Consider the following 24,204-nt stretch of genomic DNA (forward strand, 5'->3'; position numbering starts at 1 on the left):
TCATTAAACTGTGGTTATGTGTTACCCTGGTCTTCACTTGGAGCTTCAGCCAAGATTCTGAGAAAAGAGAGGAAGTCCCATTTAACATTCTCTTTCATGGGCATCATAGCTCATTGCTATTGCTTATTATTTTAGGTTTGTTTGGCCTGTCTTTCCTAGTAGATTGTGGACTCTTCTAAATCATTGGCTAGATCATAGTCTTGTCTGTCATCCCAGTGCCAATATCAGGACTTGCTGCCTAGTAGGTATCAGTAAATAGTCATTGAATGAATGAATGAATGAATGAATGAATGAAAAATAAGATACTAATTGAGGGGAATAGGGAGCTGAAGAGGCGTCAAGCAAGAATTACACCTGAAGACTGTTCACCTCTTTTTTTCTCTCCAAATGAATGTGTCTGTTTCTTTTCTTGAATACTGAAAAATTCCTAATAGAAACCTAACAGTTCTATCTGGTACACAGGCAGGTGACTTTCCCTCTGTAGGCCTCTTTTTCCACATCTCTATATTGGGGGCTGGAGTGTTATACTAGACCTACGTTCCCAAGCCTTTCCATTGCTGTGCACTCCTTTCTATCATTCTGCCATCATGTTTAGAAAGATTTTCTCTCAAAGTTCATACTCCTTCCAATCCCAGTATGTCCATCAGAATTTGGGATGGTGTCAGCTTTTATTGGGTAGTGATGCTTGTATGTCAGCTATTAATTTTATTTTATTTTTCTTGTTTTAGTATTTATCTTGGTTTTGATAAATAATCCTTAGCTAGAAAGAGCCCAGTCTCCTATTGTGCAATGTGGTAAATCACAGCAACATTTTTTTTTTTTTTTTTTTTTGAGAGAGAGTCTCACTTTGAGAGGGAGTGCAGTGGCGTGGTCTTGGCTCACTGCAACCTCCGCCTCCTGGGTTCAAGCGATTCTCCTGCCTCAGCCTCCCGAGTAGCTGGGACTGCCAGCGTGCACCACCACACCCAGTTAATTTTTGTATTTTTAGTAGAGATGGGGTTTCACCACGTTGGCCAGGCTGGTCTCAAACTCCTGACCTCAAGTGTTCCACCCACTTCGGCCTCCCAAAGTGCTGGGATTACAGGCGTGAGCCACAGTGTGCAGCCTCACAGCAACATCTTTAAGGTAAGGAGAGAATCAAGGAAGTCCAGGATATGCCAGGATGGGAGCACTGATCCTTTCATTTCAGGATTTCTGCCTGAGAATCCACAGCTCTCCTTGTACACTTACAGTAATAAAGCTGAACAAGAGGATTATGAGGGTGGTGGTGGTGATGATGGTGACAGTAAACCACTACCACAGCTTGAGCTCTTTCTTAACTGTTGAACTTCACTGTGGAGTTACTAGCCATTATCTCACTTAAGCTCTGCAAAAAGCAATAAAGTAGGTATCTTTCATTCATCCCTTCATTTAGCAAAAAATGATTCTATTCCCACTCTGTACCCAGCACAGTTCTAGGCACTGAGGATACAGCAGTGAATGAAAGAAACAAAAACCCCCACCTTCTGGAAATGGCAACCTAATGAAAAGAGAGACAACGAAGAACAATTAGGTTGGTGCAGAAGCAATTGCGGTTTTTGCCATTACTTGTGATGGTAAAAACCGCAATTACTTTTGCATAAATCTAATTTTAAAAATTAGAGTATGTCAGACAGTGTCAGGACTAAGGAGGAAAATAAAGTACAAGTAGTGAATAGGGACTATGGGATGGTGGCGCAGGATTTGAAATAGGGTAGCCAGGAGGGGATTTGCGAAGACGATGTTTGAGCAAACTGAAAGGTGAGGGAGCGAGCTGTGCAGATGTGGGGGGGTTGGGGAGGACACTCCCAGAGACAGAAGAGCAGGTTCAAAGGCACTGAGACAGAAACAACCGCCTGGTGAACCCGATTTTACAGAAGAGAGATCTGAGGCTCGGAAAGGTGGAGTCACTCACCCGAACTTGCACAGCTGTAAGTGGCAGAGCCGGGATTTGAATGCCAGGCCCAACAACCCCCAAACCTACATTTGTTTCTCATTTTCTCATATTTTTCAATTCAGACACTGAGGATGTAGGCATTGGGGCATCAGCAGAGTGGTTAAGAGCTAGGCATGATGCGAACCAGACCTGGGTTGAGGCCTTGTGGTGCCACTTACCTCCTTGGGTGGCTGACTTACACTGTCTGAGCCTCAGTTTCCACATGCTGAATTGGAGATAATAATAGATAACTGCTAGGGTTACAGAGGTGATTGAATGAAACAGCTGCATAGTTTGTGGCACACTAAACACTCTCTCAATAAATGTGTTCTTGTTTGTTTGTTTGTTTGTTTGTTTGTTTGTTTGTTTTTGAGACTGAGTTTCCCTCTTGTCCGCCAGGCTGGAGTGCAGTGGCGCTGTCTCGGCTCACTGCAACCTCCACCTCCCAGGTTCAAGCGATTCTCCTGCTTCAGCCTCCTGAGTAGCTGGGATTACAGGTGCCCACCACCACACCCAACTAATTTTAGAATTTTTTTAGTAGGGATGGGGTTTCTCCATGTTGGCCAGACTGGTCTCAAACTCCTGACCTCAGGTGATTCACCCACCTTGGCCTCCCAAAGCGCTGGGATTACAGGTGTGAGTCACTGCGCCCAACCAACAAATGTTATTCCTAGTTACTATTACTCAGTCTACAATCCCATTTTCCGGAGGGGACATTAAGATCCCGCACCCCAGATGACCAATGAGTTTCCTACTTTCATGCAAGGGGTCTCTGGGTGAGTTGCCTCATGAAAGTTCCCAATAATCATGGAAATAGCAGTTTCTTTCCAAAGCACTAATTATGTACCTGGTATTTCTCACATGCCTTGGCTCCTCAAACTGCAGCAAACAAACTCCATGGAAGAGAGAAAAAAAAAAAAGGGACTCCAGAGACTCGAAACCATAGCCACTTGTCAGAGGCAGTCCCCAACTCTGAAAGTGAGAAGCAGAGGCAGAGTTATCTCCTGAAGCACATGGATACTTTTGAACAGGTGTTTTAGATCAAACATAAGGCTTTGCAGAAATCTAGCACTTTGCATTGTTCTCCATGTCTTAGAGGCTTAGGGGTGCAGCCTCATACCCCTCTGGCAACAGGACAAGTGAGAAACCTCCAGAATTGTCTCACTCAGGCTTTACCATGATCCTACCAGAATAGATGCTATTTTTATCTCCATTTTGTACAGGAGGAAACTGAGGCACAGCAGGTCAGTGTGCGTGCTCATTTGGTAAGTAGTACAGCTAAGATTTAAAATGGGTCTTCTCAGGCATTGTCTCTTGCTTCAGGCTGCTTCCGAAACCTTGGGTCCATCCACCCAGGCCACCAAAAACTTCCTGAGACAATCAGCGGTGGAGCGTGATAAAGAAAATCTGTTTTTCCGGCAATGGTTCTGATTCCTGACTCAAAACCCCCTGCCCTGGGAAATTCTGAGCCCCCCAACACAGAGTTCTGCTCCCAACGCTTCCCCAGAAACTCCAGCACTATTTTCCCCAAACATTGAATCCCCGCTGTGGGCCAGATTCTAGGAACACAGAGATGGTCAGTTGATTGTGCACAGCCTCCAACAGTGACTATTTCAAATCATTTTCTTTTAAAATGCCTCTTTGCAGAAACATGATGTTCCGTATGAGAAGGACACTGGACTTTGACATTAGATTTGAGTCCTGTTGTAGCACTTACCAGCTGTGGGAGCTTAGCCAAATCGCTCGTCCTCTCTGAGCCTCAATTTCCTTATCTATAAAATGAGGCTCTGGATACCTCTCCTGTACAGGTCTTGTTAAGATTACATGTGAGCACATCTATAAAACACTGAAGACATGAGCTAGCCGTTATTCTTTTTAAACAGTCATCGGGAAAATTTTGATTTTCCACCTCACAGATTTCCCAGTAGAATATGCTATCCTGAAATGTGTCTAAAGGTCAAAATTTGCAAAACAGAAAGAAAGGAAAAGACACTCAGCAAAGTCCAGCATCATGACTTGGCAGTGTCCCCAGTGGCCAGGTGCAAAGGACCACCCAGAGAGGGATTTTCAGACCATTGTAAATAGTGTGAGTGCTATTTAGGACTTACACACACTCAGACACACGCACACACACACAAATATAGATACAGCCACACATACATCTGCAATTCCACCGCCACACATAGACACTCACACATGCAAGCACACACAAATATCTAGTCACACTTCTAGCCCCCCACCACTCACACACATGAATACACACACTTACACTTACAGTCAGTCTTATGCACATGCCAAACTCATAAACAGATATATAGACATACACTTAACTACAGAGCTACATATACATGACAGTCACGTACATAATTACATACACATTTGCACACATAACTTCACATACATCCACACACACATAATTACATACACATTCGCACACATACATTCACACACATCCACATCTACCAACACACATGCATGCATGTAAGTATGCATAAACACCCGTACACCTGCTCATGCAGCTCTACACACACTTGCACACACATACACATACACAGTCTCAACTCCATGTACTGACATACATGTAGGCACACATGCGCACAAACATGCACAATCTTACACATACGTCTTTTTTTTTATACTTTAAGTTCTAGGGTACATGTGCACAACGTGCAGGTTTGTTATGTATGTATACATGTGCCATGTTGGTGTGCGGCACCCATTAACTCATCATTTACATTAGGTATATCTCCTAATGCTGTCCCTTCCCTCTCCCCCCTCCCCACAATAGGCCCCGGTGTGTGACATTCCCCTTCCTGTGTCCAAGTGATCTCATTGTTCAAATCCCACCTATGAGTGAGAACATGCAGTGTTTGGTTTTCCGTTCTTGCAATAGTTTGCTGAGAATGATGGTTTCCAGCCGCATCCATGTCCCTACAAAGGACACGAACTCATCCTTTTTTATGGCTGCATAGTATTCCATGGTGTATATGTGCCACATTTTCTTAATCCAGTCTGTCACTGATGGACATTTGGGTTGGTTCCAAGTCTTTGCTATTGTGAATAGTGCCGCAATAAACATACGTGTGCATGTGTCTTTATAGCAGCATGACTTATAATCCTTTGGGTATACACCCAGTAATAATAGGATGGCTGGGTCAAATGGTATTTCTAGTTCTAGATCCTTGAGGAATTGCCACACTGTTTTCCACAATGGTTGAACTAGTTTACAGTCCCACCAACAGTGTAAAAGTGTTCTTATTTCTCCACATCCTCTCCAGCACCTGTTGTTTCCTGATTTTTTAATGACTGCCATTCTAACTGGTGTGAGATGGTATCTCATTGTGGTTTTGATTTGGATTTCTCTGATGGCGAGTGATGATGAGCATTTTTTCATGTGTCTGTTGACTGTATGAATGTCTTCTTTTGAGAAGTATCTGTTTATATCCTTTGCCCACTTTTTGCTGGGGTTGTTTGTTTTTTTTCTTGTAAATTTGTTTGACTTCTTCGTAGCTTCTGGATATTAGCCCTTTGTCTGATGAGTAGATTGCAAAAATTTTCCCCCATTCTGTAGGTTGCCTGTTCACTCTGATGGTATTTCTTTTGCTGTGCAGAAGCTCCTTAGTTTAATTAGATCCCATTTGTCAATTTTGGCTTTTGTTGCCATTTCTTTTGTTGTTTCAGACATGAAGTCCTTGCCCATGCCTATGTCCTGAATGGTATTACCTAGGTTTTCTTCTAAGGTTTTTATGGTTTTAGGTCTAACATTTAAGTCTCTAATCCATCTTGAATTAATTTTCATATAAGGAGTAAGGAAAGGATCCAGTTTCAGCTTTCTACTTATGGGTAGCCAATTTTCCCAGCACCATTTATTAAATAGGGAATCCTTTCCCCATTTCTTGTTTTTGTCAAGTTTGTCAAAGATCAGATGGCTGCAGATGTGTGGTATTATTTATGAGGACTCTGTTCTGTTCCGTTGGTCTATATCTCTGTTTTGGTACCAGTACCATGCTGTTTTGGTTACTGTAGCCTTGTAGTATAGTTTGAAGTCAGGTAGCATGATGCCTCCAGCTTTGTTCTTTTGGCTTAGGATTGTCTTGGCAATGCAGGGTCTTTTTTGGCTCCATATTAACTTTAAAGCAGTTTTTTCCAATTCTGTGAAGAAAGTCATTGGCAGCTTAATGGGGATGGCATTGAATCGGTAAATTACCTTGGGCAGTATGGCCATTTTCACAATATTGATTCTTCCTATCCATGAGCATGGTATGTTCTTCCATTTGTTTATGTCCTCTTTTATTGCACTGAGCAGTGGTTTGTAGTTCTCCCTGAAAAGTTCCTTTACATCTCTTGTAAGTTGGATTCCTAGGTATTTTATTCTCTTTGAAGCAATTGTGAATGGAAGTTCATTCATGATTTGGCTCTCTGTTTGTCTGTTACTGGTGTATAAGAATGCTTGTGATTTTTGCACATTGATTTTGTATCCTGAGACTTTGCTGAAGTTGATTATCAGCTTAAGGAGATTTTGGGCTGAGAGGATGGAGTTTTCTAAATATACAATCATGTCATCTGCAAACAGGGACAGTTTGACTTCTTCTTTTCCTAACTGAATACTCTTTATTTCTTTTTTTTTTTTTTTTTTTTTTTTTTTTTGAGACGGAGTCTCGCTCTGTCGCCCGGGCTGGAGTTCAGTGGCCGGATCTCAGCTCACTGCAAGCTCCGCCTCCCGGGTTTACGCCATTCTCCTGCCTCAGCCTCCCGAGTAGCTGGGACTACAGGCGCCCGCCACCTCACCCGGCTAGTTTTTTGTATTTTTTAGTAGAGACGGGGTTTCACCATGTTAGCCAGGATGGTCTCGATCTTCTGACCTCGTGATCCGCCCGTCTCGGCCTCCCAAAGCGCTGGGATTACAGGCTTGAGCCACCGCGCCCGGCCTTTTATTTCTTTCTCTTGTCTGATTGCCCTGGCCAGAACTTCCAACACTATGTTGAATAGGAGTGGTGAGAGAGGGCATCCCTGTCTTGTGCCAGTTTTCAAAGGGAATGCTTCCAGTTTTTGTCCATTCAGTATGATATTAGCTGTGGGTTTGTCATAAATAGCTCTTATTATTTTGAGATATGTTCCATCAATACCAAATTTATTGAGAGTTTATACCATGAAGGGCTGTTGAATTTTGTCAAAGGCCTTTTCTGCATGTATTGAGATAATCATGTGGTTCTTGTCTTTGGTTCTGTTTATATGCTGGATTGCGTTTATTGGTTTGCGTGTGTTGAACCAGTCTTGCATCCCAGGGATGAAGCCCACTTGATCATGGTGGATAAGCTTTTTGATGTGCTGCTGGATTCGGTTTGCCAGTATTTTATTGAGGATTTTTGCGTTGATGTTCATCAGGGATATTGGTCTAAAGTTCTCTTTTTTTGTTGTGTCTCTGCCAGGCTTTGGTATCAGCATGATGTTGGCCTCATAAAATGAGTTAGGGAGGATTCCCTCTTTTTCTGTTGAGTGGAATAGTTTCAGAAGGAATGGTACCAGCTCCTCTTTGTACCTCTGGTAGAATTCAGCTGTGAATCCGTCTGGTCCTGGACTTTTTTTGGTTGGTAGGCTATTAATTATTGCCTCAATTTCAGAGCCTGCTATTGGTCTATTCAGGGATTCAAATTCTTCCTGGTTTAGTCTTGGGAGAGTGTAAGTGTCCAGGAAATTATCCATTTCTTCTAGGTTTTCTAGTTTATTTGCATAGAGGTGTTTATAGTATTCTCTGATGGTAGTTTGTATTTCTGTGGGGTCGGTGGTGATATCCCCTTTATCATTTTTTATTGCATCTATTTGATTCTTCTCTCTTTTCTTCTTTATTAGTCTTGCTAGCAATCTATCAATTTTGTTGATCTTTTCAAAAAACCACCTCCTGGATTCATTGATTTTTTGGAGGGTTTTTTGTGTCTCTATCTCCTTCAGTTCTGCTCTGATCTTAGTTATTTCTTGCCTTCTGCTAGCTTTTGAATGTGTTTGCTCTTGCTTCTCTAGTTCTTTTAATTGTAATGTTAGGGTGCCAATTTTTGATCTTTCCTCCTTTCTCTTGTGGGCATTTAGTGCTATAAATTTCCCTGTACACACTGCTTTAAATGTGTCCCAGAGATTCTGGTATGTTGTATCTTTGTTCTCATTGGTTTCAAAGAACATCTTTATTTCTGCCTTCATTTCATTATGTATCCAGTAGTCATTCAGGAGCAGGTTGTTCCGTTTCCACGTAGTTAAGCGGTTTTGATTGAGTTTCTTAGTCCTGAGTTCTAGTTTGATTGCACTGTGGTCTGAGAGACAGTTTGTTATAAATTCTGTTCTTTTACATTTGCTGAGGAGTGCTTTACTTCCAACTATGTGGTCAATTTTGGAATAAGTATGATGTGGTGCTGAGAAGAATGTATATTCTGTTGATTTGGGGTGGAGAGTTCTACAGATGTCTATTAGGTCCGCTTGGTGCAGAGTTGAGTTCAATTCCTGGATATCCTTGTTAACTTTCTGTCTCGTTGATCTGTCTAATATTGACAGTGGGGTGGTAAAGTCTCCCATTATTATTGTGTGGGAGTCTAAGTCTCTTTGTAAGTCTCTAAGGACTTGCTTTATGAATCTGGGTGCTCCTGTATTGGGTGCATATATATTTAGGATAGTTAGCTCTTCCTGATGTATTGATCCCTTTACCATTACGTAATGGTCTTCTTTGTCTCTTTTGATCTTTGATGGTTTAAAGTCTGTTTTATCAGAGACTAGGATTGCAACCCCTGCTTTTTTTGTTTTCCATTTGCTTGGTAGATCTTCCTCCATCCCTTTATTTTGAGCCTATGACACACATGTCTTTAGGCTCAAGAACCTAAACAGACAGAACCGCATACACATAACAGCTATACATACATCCCACACAGTCACATGCACACACACAAAAACATACATGCATGCACTTAGGCTGTCTCACATACACAGCTACATACTTCACACAGGCACACACATTATCATAACAACATGTTTTCTTTTCTTTACAGCCCTTATTCGTTCTCTCAGCTATTTACTGAGTACCTACTGTGTGCTAGCTACTGTTAAAAGTCCTTGAGCTAAATCATTGAACAAAATGGGGAAACATATCTGCCCTCATGAAGCTTAGATTCTAATGGAAGGAGAGAGAGGCAAAAATAGTAAGTAGATATGTTAGCAGGTAGTGAGTATTAGGGAAAATAGTGCCTAGTAATGAGGAGAAGGAAGAACTAACTTGGAGGTGGATTGCCAATTTGAGAAGGTAAGCTTCATTGAGAAGCTGACAAAAATATTTGGCAAGGAAATAAAGTAGGAGAGAGAGTTATCCATGTAGATATCTATGAAAAATCAGTCTGAGAAGAGAAAACAGCAAGTGCAGATACCCTAAGGCAGAGTGTGCCTTCAAGAAACAGGAAGAAAGACCATGTAGTTGATGTGCAGTGAATAAGGGGGTAAAGGAACAGGACATAAAACCAGAGATGAAGAGAGCATGTGAAAATCATACCGGACCTTGAATAATAAGGTAAAAACTCTGAAGTTAATTTTGCATGAAATTGAGATTCACTGGTGCGTTCTGAGGAGAGGTGTGACATGATCTGACCTCTGACTTATCCTTTATGGTATATAAGATGAACTTAATTATTTTACACGTTATTATCTGTCTCACTTCCGAACAGGAATGAATCTGTCATGCTTATCTCTGTGTCTATCTGAGAGTAGCACTCAGTCAATATTTGTTGACTAATTGATAAGGACAGATATTTCCGAGGGGAAAGGTGTTCTGAGGTGCTCCAGTTCGGATGTTTGCTCCCAATAAACCTTATATTGAAAGTTGAGATGGAGCCTAACAGATGTTTGAGTCATGAAGGAGAATCCTCATGAATAGATTAATGCCCTCCCTCAGGAGTGAGTGAGTCCTAATCCTATTATTCCCCACAAGAGCTGGTTGTTTGTTGTTGGAAAGAGCCTGTCATCTCCCCACTATCTCTCTTGCTTCCTCTCTCACCATGTCATCCATGCCCACGCCAGCTCCCTTTCACCTTCTACCATGAATAGAAGCATCCCAAGACCCTTGCCAGCTGCAGATGCCCAATCTTGAAATTTCCAGCTCTCAGAATCATGGGCCTAATAAACATTTCTGAACTAAATTACCCAGCCTCAGATATTTCTTTATAGCAACAAAAAATGGACTACAACAGGAAATTGTTGCCAGGGAGTAGGGTGTTGCTATAAAGATACCTGAAAATGTGAAAGAAGCTTTGGAACTGGGCAATGGAAAGAGGTTAGAAGAGTTTGGAGGGCTCAGAAGAAGACAAAAACTTGAGGGACAGTTTGAAACTTCTTAGAGATTGGTTAAATGGTTGTGACCAAAATGCTGTCAACCTAAAATAGTCAAAGGACTCAGCATCTAGTTAAAAGAGCTCATTGAAGCACAAAGTATGAGTGCAGCCATGCAGGGAGCACAGCTATTCCAAAGAATGGTGAGCAGTGCTCCTGGTGTAAGGGGAAAATGAGGATTGCTTATACTGGCAAAATGAAGTTGATGAACAAAATTACAACATTTTCCATAAAAAAAAGGCTAACATACAGATATAAGATTTCATTGGCTACTTTTGATGACACTCTAAGGGCATAGTTTAACATTCTATTAAAAGGAGACAGTCCACAAGGGTCTCTATCTTCATGTTGTTTAGTTCAGATTTGAATAAAGAAGAGTCTAGTTAATGTATAACATCTCAACACAAAGGTCAGAAAGCAAAGGTCATGCACCAGAGTGGGGGAAGTTGTGTTACCTCAGTCAGCTTTCAGGGCTTAGGTTTTCCCTTTTGCATGATGAATTTGGAAGGTCCTAAATTTAAATTTTTTACAATGCTGATGGAAATATGGACAGTACAGGCCATGCTGAAAAGTCTCAGATACAAATGAGAAACATGTTGGGAGCTGGAGCAAAATTGACCCATGTTACTCTGTAGCAAAGAACTCGGGTGCACTGTGTCCATGCCCTAAGGCTTTGTGGAAGGCTGAACCAAGAGTGATGACCTACGGTGTCAGGTGCAAGAGATATCTAAGCAGCAAAGTGTTCAAGAAGTGGTGTGGTTACTTTTAATAGCTTATGCTAAATCATGACAGCAAAGGAATGACGTAAAGACTGTGTGTATAATTATAGGGGAAGAACAGCATTAAAATTTGGAAAATTCTCAGCCTGGACATAGTGGTAGAGAAGAGAAGACAATTTTCAGGAGAAGAATCCAACGATGTGCCAGAATAACTCTTTGCTAAAGCATGACTAAAAGGGGGTCTAGTGCTAATAGGATAATTAGGAAGAAGGTTCCAAAGGCATTTCAGAAACCTTTGAGGCTGCTGCTTCCATCACAGGCCCAGAGACCAAGAAAGACAGAATGGTATTAATTCTGCAGGCACCCAGAATGTAGGAGCCATAGATGCTTTGTGGTAAGATCCTCTACAAAGAATTCCCACTAGGAAATCCTCATGAAGCCATGGAAGTGAGGCCACCCCCAAGACACAGAACTGTAGGATCACTAATTTGCAACTCCAGCATGAGAGAGCTGAAGCATGGGCTGAGACCAGCTTTAAGTCAATGTTGGCCAGGCATGGTGGCTCATGCCTGTAATCTCTGGGAGGTCATGATGGAAGGATCACTTAAGTTCAGGAGTTCAAGACCAGCCTGGAGAACATAGTGAGACCCCGTCTCTACAAAACATTAAAAAATTCTCTGGGCATAATGGCATGTGCCTGTAATCCCAGCTGCTCAGGAGGCTGAGGTGGGATGGTTGCTTGAGCACGATAGATTGAGGTTGCAATAAGCTGTGATCACACTACTGCACTCCAGCCTGGGGCAACAGAGTGAGACCCTATTTCCAAATAAAATAAATATAAAGAGATATAAAGACTTTTTTTCCCTGTAGAGTTTTGGACTTACTTGGACAGTGTTGAGTTGGAACAGGGAAGAGAACATGTCAGACTCTGAATGTAGCCTGCAGGTGAACCTGATGGCTTTTTCACATCCTTGTGTTTAAGAAAAGAGTCAGGAAAATCTCTAAGATTTGAAGTTGGAAGAGCTGGAGGAATAGGGGTGTCATTTGCTGAGATGGATAAAACCATACCTGGAATGGGAGAGGACAGGGAAGGATATGATCAACCTCTTAGCTTTGGACAAAGTGTGTTTGAGATGCCTGTTAGATATCCAGGTGGAGAAGTCGGGCAGATGAGGATGCAGGAGAGAAAACCAGGCTGGATACACACATGTGTGGGCCATTGGCAAGCCACATGGTATCCAAGCTATGACATTTGATGAGGTAATGTACAGAGCGAGTGTGGATAAAGACGAGGAGGAATCAGCCAAAGAGAAGGAAAAAGCAAGAGGAAAACCAGGCAAAAGTGGTCTGCTGGAACCAAGCAAAGCAAAGACTTAAAAGAGTGTTCATCAAGCCCATGTGAGCTCCATTTCTCTCTCTTTGGTTGAAGCAATAATTTTCTGTCAGTCCTGGGCATAAACCTGCTTCATGCCCCTTGGACTGAAAGTGCAAGTCCAGTTGGCCTCAAATGCCCTAATTTTGTAATGTCTGTAAACTTGGCTAGGAGGACTGCTGTTACTCTTTGAAAGACTCCAAAGTTATCCACTGTCAATGATTAGCTGTGCTGTCTTTCCAAGAGTGCAGGGATTGTGAAGTTGTTTTCTTGAGTTACCGTGCTCTCTTCCAAGGCTGTAGGAATTCTGGAGCTGCTGGCTGGAGAGGAGGTGGTCCAAGCTCTCCCCAGAAAGACCTCCAGAGAGGACTTGGCAGGTGAGCACTGTTTCAAGGAATGGACTGATGGGGTCATAATCCATGATAATCTCACCAATCTTTTAGAGTCATGGCTGGTGAGAAGAGCAAAAATCCTCACAGAAAAGCAGAAATTCCTAGGGACCATGAAAGGCAGTACCTGTCAAGTCTTAGTGAGGAGGAAACACTGGGCAGAGGAAAAGGTACCTTTGTCACAGCAACAGGGAGAGACGAGGGCAGCTGGAAAAGGGTGGTAACAGGGGGCTGGGAGTGGGGTGGTTGTCAGAGAAGGATGAATCTCAGAGGAGGTGAGGCCAGAAGAATGAGGAAGAGCCTATTATGGAAAAAGAGAGGGACCAGCAGGTACAAAGGCAATGCATAGTTCTGCTCAGGAGCAGGTACAAAAATCTTCAATTCTTATTCTGTAGAAAAAAAGGAGACAGAAATGTCAGACACTGTGATGGTTAACACTGTCAATTGATTGAATTGAAGGATACAAAATATTGACCTTGGGTGTGTCTGTGAGGGTGTTGCCAAAAGAGATTAACATTTGAGTCGGTGGGCTGGGAAAGGCAGACCCACCCTTAATCTGGGTGGGCACCATCTAATCAGCTGCCAGCATGGCTAGAATATAAGCAGGCAGAAAAATATGAAAAGAGAGACTGGCCTAGCTTCCCAGTCTACATCTTTCTTCCGTGCTGGATGCTTCCTGCCCCTGAACATCAGAATCCAGGTTCTTCAGTTTTGAAACTCAAACTGGCTCTCCTTGCACCTCATATATATACTTATATATATGAGTTTATTAAGTATATATATATTCCGTTAGTTCTGTTTCTCTAGAGAACCCTGACTAATACATATTTTGGTACCAGAAGTGGTTCTAGAGGAATAGAATATTAAGGATGGAGTTGTTTTGTTGGTTTTGGGGTTTATGGAGTTGGCTTCTTAATATGATTAGACCCCAAAATACTAAGGACTCTACTTCTAATAGTATGGAGATCACTGATAGCCCTTGATGTGAACTGTTTAAAGAGTTATACAAAATAAATGCATTTGACACTCCTGATTCATTGCTCATGAGAGGCAAGGAGTTTAGTGACCCTATACATAATACCTTTGACCATACATGGAGAACCAAGGAACATAATGAAGCTGGTTGGTTGCTCCTAAGTTCAGTGGATAAAGTGATGAAAGAAAATGATGAACTCAGGGATTCTATCTCCCAGCTTCAGAAGCACATATTGAGCCTCAAATCTGCCAAGATTGCCCTGAGTGAGAGTCTAATCTCCTGTAGAGAAAGAGCTGAAATTGTGGAAAAACAGACATAAGCTCTTATCATGCGAGTGGCTGACCTGCAATGAAAGGTGCATGCCTAGCCTCACCAAGTGTCTACTGTTAAAGTGAGGGCATTGATTGTGTTGCAGGAAGTCAGGGACCCCGAACAGAGGGACCGGCTGGAGCTGAGGCAGAAGATAAATTGTGAAGATTTCATGGATGTTTATCAGTTCCCAAAATTAATACTTTTATAATTTCTTATGCCTGTTTTTACTGCAGTCTCTGAACATAAATTGTTAAGATTTCATGAACATTTATCACTTCCCCAATTAACACTCTTATAATTTCTTATGCCTGTCTTTACTTTAATATCTTAATCCTGTTATCTTCATAAGCTGAGAATGTGTATCACCTCAGGACCACTATTGTACAAATGGATTGTAAAATGTGTGTTTGAACAATATGAAATCAGTGCATCCTGAAAAAGAACAGAATATCAGTGATTTTCAGGAAACCAGGGAAGATAACTATAAGGTCTGACTGCCTGCAGGGTCAGGCAGAATAGAGCCATATTTTTCTTCTTGCAGAAAGCCTATAGACAGATGTGCAAGTAGGAGAAATATCGCTCAATTCTTTTCCCAGCAAGGAACAACCCTGGGGAAGGAATGCATTCATGGGGGTAGGTCTATAGACAGCCACTCTGGGAGTGTCTGTCTTATGAGGTTGAGATAAGGACTGAAATGTGTCCTGGTCTCCTGCAGTACCCTCAGGCTTACTAGGATTGGGAAATTCCAGCCAGGTAAATTCTAGTCAGACCGGTTGTCTGCTCTCGAACTCTGTTTCCTGTTAAGATGTTTATCAAAACAATGTGTGCACAGTGGGACATAGACCCTCATCAGTAATTCTAATTTTGCCTTCACCTTGTGACCTTTATCGCCCTTTGAAGCACATGATCCTTGTGACCTACTCCCTGTTCATACACCCTCTCCCCTTTTAAAATCCCTAATAAAAAGTTGCTGGTTTTGTGGCTTGAGGTCGCCATCATGGTCCTACCACTATGTGATGACACCCCCGGAGGCCCAGCTGTAAAATTTCTCTCTTTGTACTCTTTCTCTTTATTTCTCAGACCATCTGACACTTAGGGAAAATAGAAAGAACCTATGTTGAAATATTGGGGGCTGTTTCCCCTGATAAATTGGAAAAGAATAAGACCCTGCAATTTGAATAGGAACGTGTGGGAGGACCCTGGTGAAGCTGGGGACACTGAGTTTGTAAACTCTGGTGAACTTTTTTTGCCAGAAGAAACAGCTTCCCACCCACCCACCCAGTAGTGGCAGCATTCCCTCCCTAACCCATGCTGCCATCAGCCTTTCCACCTTTGTCTGAGGGGATAAATTCTGCACTGCCTGAGGCAACAGTGATGGCCTCCCCTGAGGTGGTTGCCAAGCAAGACAGTGTTGATTCTCCTCAGAAGCCACCCCCAACACTCCTGTTTGCTTCTAGACTTATAACTAGACTAAAGTCCTGGTGGGCCCCTAGAGGTAAGGTTGAGAGTGTAACACATCAGGAAGTTCACTACACTAGATAATAACTGCTTGAGTTTTTAATTTATATAAACAGAAATCTGGAGAACAGACATGGGAATGGATATTAAGGGTGTGAGATAATGGTGGAAGGAACATAGAGTTGAATCAGTCTGAATTTATGGATTTGGGCCCATTAAGTAGGGATTCTTCATTTAATGTTGCAGCTTGGGGAGTTAGAAAATGTTATAATAATTTATTTGCTTGGTTAACTGAAATATGGATTAATAGATGGCCCACCATGAGCAAGCTAGAAATGTCTGATCTCCCCTGGTTTAATGTAGAGGAAGGGATCCAAAGACTTAGGGAGATTTGGATGGTGGAGTGGATTAGTCACTTTAGATCTACTCTTCCCAGCTGGAAGCATCCAGAAGATGTACCCTTGACCAATGCCTTACAAAATACATTTGTGAGGGCAACACCTGCCTCTTTGAAAGACCCTGTAATTGTTCTCCTCTATATGTCAGATCTAACAGTTGGAACTGCAGTCACTCAACTACAAAATTTAAATACAATGAGAATAATTGGATCCTGAGGTGGCAGGAGCCAAGTGGCAGCACCCATCCATCAAAGGCAAGGTGGACATCGCTACTGTAATGGACAGCAGAGGCAAAGTGGCAATTAGCGTAGTCTGACTCATTTAGAGCTCTGGCATTGGCTAATTAATCACAGTGTTCCCAGAAATGAAATTGATAGGAAGCCTAATTTATGCAAGCAGAAAACTTCTAGGTCAAACGGACAAAAGACTAATTTGAATTATAAAAACAGAATCATGGCCCCTCAATCATTTTCCAGACTTGAGCCAGTTTACAGACCCAGAACCCCTTGAATAAAGGGGAGGCCAGGTCCCCTTGAGGAAGGACCCCACTACATTACCAACAATTTATGCAGTGAATCTTTACCCCATCCTTCCCCAAGGAGACCTCCGGCCTTTTGCTAGGGTAACTATGCACTGGGGAAAGGGAAATTATGAGACATTTAAGGGACTACTGGACACTGGCTCTGAGTTGATGTTGATTCCAGGGGACCCAAAACGTCATTGTGGTACTCCAGTTAAAGTAGGGGCTTAGGAAGGTCAGGTGATTCATGGAGTTTTAGCTCAGGTCCAACTTAAAGTGTGTCTAGTGGGTCCCTGGACTCATCCACTGGTCATATACAAAACACTGCTGAAAGAAATCATAAATGACACAAACATATGGAAACACATCCTATGCTCATGGATGGGTAGAATAAATATTGTAAAAATGACTATATTGCCAAAAGCAATATAGAAATTCAGGGCAATTAAAATACCACCATCATTCTTCACAGAACTAGAAAAAATAATCCTAAAATTTATATGGAACCAAAAAAAGAGTCCTCATAGCCAAAGCAAGACTATCCAAAAAGAACAAATCTGGAGACATCACATTACCTGATTTCAAAGTATACTATAAGGCCATAGTCACCAAAACAGCATGGTCCTGGTATAAAAATAGGCACACAGAACCGTGGAACAGAAGGAACAGAATAGAGAACCCAGAAATAAACCCAAATACTTACAGTCAACTGATCTTCGACAAAGCAAACAAAACCATAAAGTGGGGAAAGGACACCCTATTCAACCAATGGTTCTGGGATAATTGGCAAGCCACATGTAGCAAAATGAAACTGGATCTTTATATGTCACCTTATAGAAAAACCAACTCAAGGTGGAGGAAGGACTTAAATCTAAGACCTGAAACTATAAAAATTCTAGAAGATAACATCAGAAAAATCCTTCTAGACATTCGTTTAGGCAAAGATTTTATGACCAAGAAGCCAAAAGCAAATGCAACAAAAACAAAGATAAATAGATGAGACTTAATTAAACTAAAGAGCTTTTGCATGGCAAAAGGAATAATCAGCAGAGTAAACAGACAACCCACAGAGTGGGAGAAAATCTTCACAATCTATACATCCAACAAAGCACTAATATTCAGAATCTAGAAGGAACTCAAACAAGAAAAAAAAAACAAAAAACAAAAAATCCTGTAAAAAAGTGGGCTAAGGACATGAATAGACAATTCCCAAAAGAAGATCCAACATACATACGAAAAAATGCTCAACATCACTAATGATCAGGGAAATGCCAATCAAAACCACAATGCAATCCCACCTTACTCTTGCAGGAATGGCCATAATAAAAAAATAAAAAAAATTATGGATGCTGCTGTGGATGTGGTGAAAAGGGAACACTTCTACACTGCTGGTGGGAATGTAAGCTAGTACAACCACTATGGAAAACAGTGTGGAAATTTGTCAAAGAACTAAAAGTAGAACTACCATTTGATCCAGCAATCCCACTACTGGGTATCTACCAAGAGAAAAATAAGTCATTATATGAAAGAAGTCACTGCACATGCACGTTTATAGTAGCACAATTCACAATTACAGGAATATGGAACCAGCCCAAATGCCTGTCAATCAACAAGTAAAGAAACTTGTGTGTATATATATAATATATAATATATAATATTTTTATATTTTTATAAATATTTTTAATATTTCTATATAAATATATAACATATATTTTTATATAGTAGTATAGTATATATAATTATATAATATATGATATGTGAAATATATCATATATGTATTTTATAATTATATAATATATAATACTATGTCTATATTTTATATATCTATATATACTATATATTACATAGTGTGGCTATATATAGTATATATAAAACATAAAATATATAAAAATTATATATTTTATATATATTTATATAATATATAATATATAATATATTTTGCCACACTCCTGTGCCTTTCTTCCTTCCAAGCTCATGAACATATAACATATATATTTTATATATATATATATAAAATCTTCCATGAAGGCAGTATGGTATGGGAGAGAGACACCATGAGCTTGGAAGGAAGAAAGGCACAGGATCGTGGCAATACATATTATGTAAAATATAAATATATATAAAATATGTAAATATAAGTATATATAAAATATGTAAATACATAAAATATGTAAATATCTTATATATAAAATATTTTAAAATATATAAAATATGTAAAAACATATTTTCATATATTTTATATATAAAATATAAATTTTTATATTTTTTATATATTATATATATACACTATATATGGCCACACTATATAATAGTATACTATTATACAATAGTATACATAGTATACAATAGTATACTATGTATCTCTATATATAATATTATATATAATATAATAGTATGTTATGTATAGATATATATATATCTATACATAACATACTATTATATATAATATATATTATATATTATTATATATCTATATATACACTATACTATTAAATATATAAATTCATTCTGAGAACTAGAACAAGACATGAATGCTCACTCTCACCACTTAGATATAGATATATAATAGTATACTATATATAGATATAGATATAATATATTATATATTATATATAACATATTTATAATATACCATATGGATATATTATATATTATAGTATATATTACATTATATTTTACATAATATATTATATATAAGTATATATAATATCCATATATTATATGTAACATAGTATGTATATTATATATATATATATATATCTATATTGCCACACTCCTGTGCCTTTCTTCATTCCAAGCTTATGGATTTATATATATATATATATAAAATATATATATCATCTACCGTGAAGGCAGTATGGTATGGGAGAGAGACAGTATGAGCTTAGAAGGAAGAAAGGCACAGGCATGTGGCAATATATATAATATCCATATAATATATATTATATAAAATGTAAATATGTATAAAATAGAATTTTTCATATTTCATATATACTATATATAATGCATACATAGTATATATAATATATAGTATCATATATAGTGTGTATATATATAATGAAATACTACTCAGCCATAAAAAGGAATGACTTAATGGCATTTGCAGCAATCTGGATGGGATTGGAGACCATTGTTCAAAATGAAGTAACTCAGGAATGGAAAACAAAACATCATATGTTCTCACCCATAAGTGGGAGCTAAGCTATAGATTGCAAAGGCGTGAGAATGATACAATGAACTTTGGTGACTTGGGGGAAATGCTGGGAAGGAGGTGAGGGATAAAAGGGTACAAAGTGGGTTAAATGTATACTGTTAAGTGTATACTGTAAGTGTTAAGTGTATACTCCTCGGGTGATGGGTGCACAAAAATGTCACAAGTCACCAATAAAGAACTTATATAGAAACAAAAATTATGACAGCTATAATTTCCAAAGTGATTGTATTCGGTCCTGCACACTAGATGCATAGGATCTGGGATTTAGGATGTATCAGTCCAGATTCAATTTAAAGAAAAGAATGCTACTTGTATTAGATAGCATTTGCTACAGTAACAAACACCCTATACATCTTAGTAGCTTTTGGTCATACATATTTTCCCCCATGGGTCTGTGTGTTGCTAGTGGCCATGCTAGGCTCAGCTCAACTCCACATTTCTTGTTGTTCTGAGTCCCAGTCTGAAAGTACAGCATGAGCTGGGTTATGCAAGTCTCAGGCAGAGGGGAGAAATGTGAGTTTCTGATGAACCATACAATCCCAGACACATCTCATTGACCAAAGCATATTTCATGAGCAAGCCAAAGTCAATGAGAGGTGGATACATATTCTTCCTCCTGAATGCACTGGGAAGTCACATAAAAATGAATGGGGATTTATAATCCTAGAATAGGAAGGGAGTGAATTTCTGGGAACAACAATCCAATCTACTGTATTTTAGCACAAGGGGATTTATTATATGGAATTGGGTGTTCACAAAACTGTCAGAAGTGTTGAAGACATAGGATCTAGGATTGGGTCTGTATCATCTTGTGCCTTTAGAAAACAGCACCCCACAAGGAGACTGAAACAGATGCGGAGTGCAATTTACTCATAACCACAGCAAATTAATTCCTGGAAAGAATCCTATAAGGTTGGGATGAATCTCCTGAAGCTGCTGATGATCAGTAGAGCAATCTGTTAAAGAAGCTCTCACCTGTGTCCCTTCTTTCTTTTACAGGTCTGAACATGCATTGGCTGCGAAAAGTTCAGGGACTTTGCACCCTGTGGGGTACTCAGATGTCCAGCCGCACTGTCTACATTAATACTAGGCAACTGGTGTCCGTGCCGTGGGGCCACCAGGAAGTGCCGGCCAAGTTTAACTTTGCTAGTGATGTGTTGGATCACTGGGCTGACATGGAGAAGGTAATGGGGTGGAAAAGAGGCACAAAGTGAGACAATTCGGTTGACTTTTAAAATTCATCCATTAATTCAGTCAATATTTGTTAAGTACTTATTACATGCAAGACACTGTAATACGCTACGGACAAAACACTTATCTTCCATGAAGGCAGTATGGTATGGGAGAGAGACTGCATGAGCTTGGAAGGAAGAAGGGCATAGGAGCGTGGCAACCTGGTAACTCCCCGACAGCCAACACACAGTTTGTTTACACTGTATGTAGACTGTGCATGCTCTGTTGTGACCTCCCAGGGTGAAATGAGGACTAGTGGTCTGGGGTCGTAGAAGAGGTGGGTTTGAATCTAATAACAGCAAATTAAGCCTGGACAACACAGGAAGACTCTGTTTCAACCAAAAATTTTAAAACAAAATTAGCCAGGCATGGTGGTGCATACCTGCAGTCCTAGCTACTCAGGAGGTTGAGGTGGGAAGATTGCTTGAGCCCAGGAGTTGGAGGCTGCAGTGAACTGTGATCACACCACCACACTCCACAGAGTGAGATCCTGTCTCTCAAAAAAGTGGGAGGCAAATCAGCACTGATCAAAGACTGAGTCTTCCCAGAAAGTTAGGTCACGTGTCCCTGTCAATACAGGTGTGCAAGTAAGATAGTTATGAGGCAACAATTACCAAAAGGGCTTCAATATGAGACATCCAAGAAATAAAAAGTTGAAGAAATTTCTGATTTTCCTTCCCAGCCCTGAGCTTCTAGAATTTTAATCCATTCACTACTGATCCATCAATTGCCTTCATCTGAAGTCCTGTGACTCTTTCTGTAGGATGGAAGGATTTATTCTGGCTAGGGGTAGGGGAAGGGGTGGAGCTACCAGCATGGGCTTAATACATTGGTGCTCAAAAACAGTCATGATTATGACATGATGTCCTAAGTTCCCAACACTATGAAACAGTCTTAGTGTAGAGATTGCAAATGCCTTGCCTCTAGACTGAAGACGGCCCTAGGTGTGGGTACTCTTTAAAAAAAAAACATAAGATTAACATTTTAAAATTGAAAATTTTCAAACAAAAATTTAGATTTCTGGATTTTTTTAAAGTTATACTTCCTTTAAATATGAGAAAGGCCCTTTAAATATTGAGGAAGGCCCTTACTACCACGACTCACCATTCTGAATCTGTAAAAGTAAACTTGCTATATAAACATCAAACAATTTATCCATTCACAGATAACACCATTAGCAAAATAAATGACTAATGACAACCGTGGGGAAAATATTCAACTCATATGACAGCAAAAAAGTTAATAATATGAAATGAGCTTGTAGAAACCAAGAATAAAAGGGTGCAACTCGTTATAAAACTGGGCAAAGTATATGAACAGATAGTTCACAAAAAAGTGAACTCAAATGGCCATTAAACATAAAAAAATTATCACCCTCCCTCATAAAAAGAGTAAAGCAACTGAAAATTTTACTGAAATAACATTTTTGCACCTATCTTGTTAGTCAAATACAAAAGATTTTTTTTCTTTCAGAAAAATAGTTTAATTATCACAAGACCTCTTAGTGGAAGGATGGGAGATATTTCTCAAATCCGCCCCTTTGAGAGCTCAGAGACTAGGGTTATTAAAAGACAATTTGGTGGGCAGGGGGCTAAGGAATGGGTGCTACTGATTGGTTGGGAATGAAATTATAGAGATGTGAGAAATGTCTTCAAGTGCTGAGTCTGTTTCTGGGTAAGGTAGTCACAGGACAGGTGAAGTCAGTTCCTTGCTATAGAGTCATGGGTCTAGGTAGTGTCACTATATTTTCTGGAATGCAAATGTCTGAAAAATATCTCAAAGGCCAGTCTTAGATTTTACAATAGTGATGTTATCTACAGGAGCCATTAGTGAAGTTACAAAGTGTGGCTTCTGGTTACATGACTCCTAAGCAGTAAGCAAGCTAGGGAACAACAGCTGGTTATTGCTTAACTATGCTTATAGCTTAGCAGAATTGAGGTCCCTATCATCTGCCATAATTCTAATGCCGTGGAATTGCATTAATTTCACAAAGGGGTTTAGGTCCCCGAACAAGAAGGGAGTTGGTTTCAGGAAGAGACTATTGTCAATGTTGCTTTAAAGTTAAATTATAAACTAAATTCCTCCCATAGTTAGTTTGGTCTATGCCCAGGAATGAGCGAGAACAAAATACAAAGGTTTAACAACTCTGTTGGCAAGGCTGTGAAGAAACAGGCACTCTCGTGTGTTACTACAAGGTAGTATAACTCTGATGGAGCCAAATTTTGAAATATCTAATAAAATTGCCAACATGTTTTCTCTTTGATTTTGCATCATTACTCTCAAACTGAGAACCCCTGGGGATCCATGAGACCTTTTAGGGCATATGCGAAGAGTCTCTTTTACAATAAAACAGAGAAAATAGAACCCTTGTGCATCATGATGGGTATGTAAAATGTTACAGCTATTATGGAAAGCAGTATGACATTTTCTCAAAAAATTAAAAAATAGGATTACCATTCAGCAATTCCAACTCTGGGCATACACCAAAAAAGCTTAAAATCAGGGTCTCTGAGAAATATGTGTACACTCATGTTCACAGTAGCTTTATTCACAGTAGTTGGAAGGTTAAACAGCCCAAATACTTATTAACAAATAGACAAAAAATCTCTTTAAAATATCTTATTATATTTTTCAATATGAGAAGGACACGAGAATTGGAAGGGCAGGAGCAAAGTGATATAGTTTGGATATTTGTTTTCTCCAAATCTCATGTTGAAATGTAATCCACAGAGTTGGAAGTAGGGCCTGGTGGAAGGCATATGGATCATAGGGGCAAGTCCAACACCAATGACTTAGCACCATCCCCTTGGCTATGCATGAGTTCATGAGAGATCTTGTTGTTTAAACAAATGTGGTACTTCCCTATGCTCTCTTTCTCTTGCTCCTGATCTTGCCGTGTGATGCACCTGCTCCCCGTTCACCTTGTTCCATGATTGTAATCTTCCTGAGGCCCTCACCAGAAGCAGATGTCAGCACCATGCTTCCTGTACAGCCCGGTATAACTGTGAGCCAATTAAACTTTTTTCTTTATAAATGACCTAGTGTCAGATATTCCTTTATAGCAATGCAAGAACAGCCTAATATAGTACCTTATATAAATGAAATCATACAGTATTTGTTCTTTTGTATCTGGCTTATTTCCCTTAGCATGTCTTCAAGGTTTATCCATGTTGTAACATAAGTCAGAATTTCCTTCCTTTTTAAGGCTGAAATAATATTCCATTGTTATGTATATTCAAAATTATTTATCTATTCATCAAACATTCAGGTCAAATCTTGAATGCTTTGTTGCTTAAAAATCTCT

General features: G+C 39.8%; 1 protein-coding gene across 1 annotated transcript in view; it reads left to right on the forward strand.

Moving 5' to 3' along the window:
- The first annotated feature begins 12,584 nt into the window (after positions 1 to 12,584).
- Positions 12,585 to 24,204, forward strand: part of ACSM2B (acyl-CoA synthetase medium chain family member 2B) — a 36,789-nt gene continuing 25,169 nt past the window's right edge. Inside the window, exons 1-2 of the mRNA XM_010388563.2 lie at positions 12,585 to 12,777; positions 20,667 to 20,851. Of these exons, the coding sequence (XP_010386865.2) occupies positions 20,675 to 20,851 (177 nt within the window). The 5' untranslated portion in view covers positions 12,585 to 12,777; positions 20,667 to 20,674. The remainder of the gene's footprint in view (positions 12,778 to 20,666; positions 20,852 to 24,204) is intronic.

The sequence above is a fragment of the Rhinopithecus roxellana genome, chromosome 20 (assembly GCF_007565055.1).
Source record: "Rhinopithecus roxellana isolate Shanxi Qingling chromosome 20, ASM756505v1, whole genome shotgun sequence".
Lineage (NCBI taxonomy): Eukaryota > Metazoa > Chordata > Mammalia > Primates > Cercopithecidae > Rhinopithecus > Rhinopithecus roxellana.